This window comes from Berghia stephanieae, chromosome 3 (assembly GCF_034508935.2).
Source record: "Berghia stephanieae isolate SIO BIC M18660-M18661 chromosome 3, UCSD_Bste_1.3, whole genome shotgun sequence".
NCBI classification, from domain to species: domain Eukaryota; kingdom Metazoa; phylum Mollusca; class Gastropoda; order Nudibranchia; family Aeolidiidae; genus Berghia; species Berghia stephanieae.
In genome coordinates, this window is record NC_088362.1 from 14,061,490 (window position 1) to 14,067,208 (window position 5,719).

General features: G+C 36.3%; 1 protein-coding gene across 1 annotated transcript; it reads right to left on the reverse strand.

Annotated features, from left to right (window-relative positions):
• Positions 1-1,765: 1,765 nt before the first annotated feature.
• On the reverse strand, positions 1,766-5,494 carry LOC144969158 (uncharacterized). The gene is made up of 2 exons (XM_078908266.1): positions 5,350-5,494; positions 1,766-4,731 (listed from the first exon to the last, which is right to left on the reverse strand). The coding sequence occupies exons 1-2, from the start codon at positions 5,492-5,494 to the stop codon at positions 3,575-3,577; spliced, it is 1,302 nt and encodes a 433-aa protein (XP_078764392.1). The 3' UTR covers positions 1,766-3,574.
• Positions 5,495-5,719: the final 225 nt, after the last annotated feature.

The following is a 5,719-nucleotide window of genomic DNA, read 5'->3' on the forward strand; positions in this document are numbered from 1 at the left end:
AAGACAAAACAAGGAAAACCAAAAGGCTGGTTTAGAAATCAACATAAGTGCCTGCTCCACTCACTCTTCTGAATTGGGAACAATTCGCCCCAAATACCGGAGCATACTCAATGTCTCAATCGTTTCTACGTTACATGTTTGTTTTGAGAATATTGACTATTGAGCTTTAATGCTGGCCAACTAACTTCGGCGGCGGTTGTGTGTGTGTGTGTGTGTGTGTGTGTGTGTGTGTGTGTGTGTGTGTGTTGAGCACGTGAACTCAAGAAGTTGGGAAGAGAAGGCTCTAATAAAAGACTAGGGTTAGAGACGATCTTTTTGGGATCGTGGATAGCTCATACAGTAGAGTCACGCTTTCCCCGGCCAGGCGCATTTGTTGCCGCCGCGAATTTTTTATTCTCTGTTGTCTTCTGGCACTTTCCTACTCACTTCATTTCTTTTTGTTTAGAAATAAGATAATGAGGAATACGAATTATATGTATTTTCCATCATAACGACAAGATTCGAAACCCAAGTTTCATGTTTGGGGCTATACACATAATTTCTAGCACTTTGTTCATTCCGACATAATACAGTTTTGAGGCAATGAGTCACACAGATGGGCTTTAATGTCTCTTTCCGAAAATAAAATGTTATGTCTAATCCTACACGTGAAGTGTTGTTTGTGGCCCTTTTGTAATGCGCTTTGCGTACGTTTATTGCTTATTGCCCTATATAAATGCTCGGGTTTTTAAATTAATTTCTATTTTTTTTCTATTTTTATTAACATTTTTATTTTCCATTTTTCCATTTTTTATTGAAGTGTCGGCAGGCTTGACAGGACGAAATCGGGCTGATGATAAAGCAATGTTTTCCTGTGGCCAAATTCCCAGTCATAAAGACGTTGAACATGAAGGCTGTGACGATAATAAATATATATATAAAGATACAAGGCTGGACGAACACATCAAATTGAACACAATATCATTAATACCTCAAGGCTGGGTTTGCACAATTACAGGTCTGATAAACGAACATAATTATGGGCTGTATTTAACGTTGTTATAACGGATGATATTTTGTGTTGGTTTGAGAGTATTTCCATAACAACAACGAGCACATTACATTTTGAGAATCAGACCGGCAAATATATATATACGTTGTCTTTATGAGCTTAGAAAGAATGATACAGTCCACTAAATAATCTATTCTTCTTAAAAAAATACTTTTTCCGCCACGATATTGTTAGATGCCTTCTTCTAGAATTTCATAAAGGTAAAAAGATATATCCTGTGGCCAAATTCCCAACCATAAAGAGGTTGTTAAACATTTTAAAGGATATGACGGTAATAAATATTGGAAGATGCAAGGATGGACGGACACATCAGATTGTATCAGTGTTACCTCAAGGGGTTTAGAAAGAATGGAAACATTTCTAAGCCAACGTCTCAAACCGATTATTGTGTCAATTGTGAGCCGGTTACCAAAATAAACGCGAATAATTTTTAATGTAGAGCAAATAAATTGAGTAAAATGACTCTTATAAAATATACAGCGCAAAGTGAACGATGTTTCAGCCTTTGGTCTTCTTCAAGTAAACAAGAAATTGAAATATACTATACATTTTATTGACTCTTTATTTTACTATACATTTTAATGACTCATTTAAGTATTATATTTTCACAAAACGTCGTTTACTTTTGTGTTGTATCCTTTTTATAAGAGTAATAATAATAATAATAATAATAATAATAATAATAATAATAATAATAATAATAATAATAATAATAATAATAATAATAATAAGGAGAGAGATATCAGGAGAGAGATAATAATAATAGAGAAGATGATTGAACGGGTTACCATTAAATGTACAGAGAGGACCACGAACCCCTAGAGGACGTGAATTGATTAGTGAAGAATAATTGGAGAATCAACAAGGTCACCAACCACTATAAGCCGATTTAGGAATACTAATGCCACCGTACTCTGAAAAAAAAAAAATACCCATATTTAAAAAATTGGCCAGAAAACTCGTTCTTCAAATATCGATCGATTTAAATGACCCTCATCTTGAGTTTTTTTTGCTAAGATAGAGTCATTTAAATCGATCGGTTACTTGAAGGACGAGTTTTCTGGTTAAATCTTTAAATATGAGTTTTTCCAGAGTACGACAGAATGGAAGTAACGGTTCTCATATACAAACAGGAAACAATTCTGGACAATTTCTCAGAATGATAAATGTTAACTATAACTCCATAGACTTTATAAAAATACCGTCACTGTGCTCTTTGTTACTATATGTGTGGTGGCCCAGGAAAACAGGGTATAATGTGAAAAAATAACTTTTCTTCATGTTTAGGTTTTCTGATAGAGCAACTTTAGCTGATTATCATGCTTTTTAAATTATGTTTCTAGCTTAATTAGTGACAAAATTAGACAACTTCAAAGCGGATGACACCTATGGCAATGAAACTGAGAAAAACGGATTTTAAAATTGAACTTGTATTTTTCAACTTTTCGAATCAGATAACAACTAAGAACACAAATACCATTAACAATTACAATAAAAATTGGGTATATACATACATAATGATACTAAGGCAATGAATTATATTACATTATATGATATTAGAATTAGTATTTACAAGCAAACACACTCATCTCAACTGGTCTGTCTCCGAAAAAGCGAGTCAAATAATTTGAAATAAATGACACTTTTAAAAAAAAGGTTACCATCTCTCTACCACTCTCCCATCCATCCATGTTATACACTCACCCAATTTGCATTCCTGTTTTGACACACATTATATTTAATTGTCTTTAACACCTATGACAATTAATAAATTTATTTAGTCTAACTTACAAGTCATTTATTCTTAGAACGTTTCGTTTTTGGAGCCTCGCTTTCCTCCTCTTCCATGTCCACCTCACCCTCTGTCTGACATTAAGTTCCTGGACTGGTCGTGGAGCGACAATGTCCTGGAACGGTTCCTCAACAAATTGACGAATGTCATTATATAGATACCACTGTCTCTGAAGAGTGAGTCCGTTCGGTTGGATTTGGGGTGGTAATTCATTCTGAATTGGTAGGGGAACTTTCAAGAGTGAATGAATAATTTCTTCCGAATCCACATTCACTTTGGTGATTACAGATCCAGTCGAGGTGAAACGAAAGTGATGGAACTTCTTAATGCCAATCAACTTTGAAAAAAATTTTGATAGGTGTTTAGTCCAGTCAAACATTGGAACGAGAATGTCTCCCTCCTGATTGCCACAAAGTTGAGCAGAATTCATCACAGATGAAGAATTAACAACATCTGCCACATCGTTTAGCGTATTCATTTTAGTTTTTTTGTAAAGTCGCTTGATCAGGCCAAATCCACAGTCAGGACTAAATTTTGTATGTCCAGTTATGAGAAAACTAAGATTTACTGAGGAATGTTGACCAGTTATAACTCGCCACAAAAGATACCACACCATGGCGGAATTTTTATTTTGCCCACTACAATTATCCGCATGCAAATGAAGATGTTTCTCTCCCAATCCATAATGTTGAAAAAAGTAATGGAGCAATGAAATGACACAGTTGGCTCCTTTACCAGTGTTGAATTCCGCATCGATGAGGAAGTTGACTTGACGTGTCAGGGCCGGCCTCACAGTTGACACCGAAAAGACCACATCGACGAGGAACCTTGAAGTAGATGGGGCCTGGTTGCAGAGGGTTGGAGGGATACATCAGCTGCTGGGCGAAATCAAAGCTGTAGTGCACAGTCCCATCCAAGGAGCAGGGTTCCTGTCCACTAAGACTCATGCCGATAGGGAGATTCCGTTTCACCTCATGACAGACCGTTTGGTAAAAAGATCTCTCCTGGGTAACATTCAGAAGATGATCTTCGATGTCCTTTATGGCTGCGGATTTTGCATGATCAGGGAGATTCGCTGAACGATTGACCTTTGCCAAGCCTTGCTGGCAAATGAAACAGAGATCAGTTGCAGGTTTCATGGTGGTGACAAAGGGAGTGAGTCTTTGCCACAACGATCTAAATGTTCTCTCCGCAACTTTACGACTGCTGGTGACGTCAACAGCTGAACAGTATTCTTTGTAGACTTTCCTTTTGGTACAGTTTGTTGGTAGAAGTTTTACATCACTCACCCAATGATGCGGGGTTCTTCCTGGCAGAGTGATGGCATGAAGATCAGCGTAGTTACTAATGAAAGTGGTTACTTGCTGAACATCAGAAATGGCCAGTGTTTTAAAGGGCAGTTTTTTTGTGCTTTTGTGTACACGTGGTTCAACACCATTAGTTTTTAGGTGAGCGATGAGGGCATCCAGTTTTCCTTTCGCAATGCAGTGAAGAAACATAAACAAATCTCGACAAATTTTAAACCCATGGTGAAAATAGTCATTCCTACTTCTTTGCCTTTTTTGCTGATGCTTTTGTTTAGGACGACAAGTTTCAGAAGACAGGTGGATGGTGCATTCAAGTTTACTCAGAATGACAAGGTCAAGCTCATTATGCACCATTCCTTGGTAGTGCAGTCGAGTGTCCTGGAGAACAGTGGGGGAAAACTGGAGGTAGCATGGAGAGCCTGAATTCAATTTGCAGTTGCATGGTTTGATATGAGGATCAGCAGGTGGTTCATTAGGTGTTGTAGTGGGAGTTTCCTCTGCAAGTGTGTGAAGAATAATGTTGACTGAATCCACAATGGGACAGAATGCATTTTCTTCCTCTTCAGTAGCACTTTCCTCATCTGAAATGAAAACAGAGAGAATTTATGTAATAAGATTGTATAATAACTACCATGAGATATATAAATGCAACTATAGTATAGCCTTTTTTAAAACTTTAAGTTTATGTCTATGATCTCACTCTCTTTACCTTGTCATTGTTGTTAGATACAATTCCTAACTATTTTTTTAAAATCAGAAATAGGACTGAGAATCTAAATACCAATAAAAATACGAATTGATGCTCGTAATTTAATAGTTGTAGGATCATGTTAAAAGCGTCTGAAATATCTGCAATGAATATGAATCAATAAGAAAAGTGGTAAAGAGATGAAACTTATGCTGAGTACTCTAGTAATAGTAAGACTGCGTTTGAGAACAGCTCAAGTCGAAGTTGCATATAATTAGAATGAGGTGAAAGATCATTGGATTCATGTGATAAATTTATAAAAAAAAAAGGTAAAAACAAAGAACTGATAGCATTTGGAGTTGCCCTGACATTGTTAAAGACTAGATTTCAGTCACATCAGAGTCTTGTTTACTCGAGGCCCTACTTTCATTTTCGTCACCGGTCAGTCCTGAAATTTGGCACTCGATCGACCAGCCCAAAACAAACATTTAAAGCATAAAATAAAACTCACCTGGGCTTGTTTCTTCATCAGATGATGAATCTTTGTCTTCGATTCTTGAAGAAAAGTAATCATTTATCATTTCTTGGTGAGCGGCATTGTCTGTTTTGTTAAGATTTAGCAAGAGTGCAATGGAAGAATCGTCGAAGAACGCCATGATTGTTGTGGTTAGTGGTTGTTGTTTACCGTAGAAACACTAAAGGTTGAGATACTAAAAAAGCCTATGTATAAAGTAAAATTTGTAAATATACATAAATCATTTTTAAAATATACGTATCAGGGTTTGATTTTTTTTAATGAGTCGTTTTTAGGTTGAAAATAGCTGTTTTTGCTCTATTTTCAGCCCTTTTTAGGACACCAAATTTGTATTTACTGATCGGTG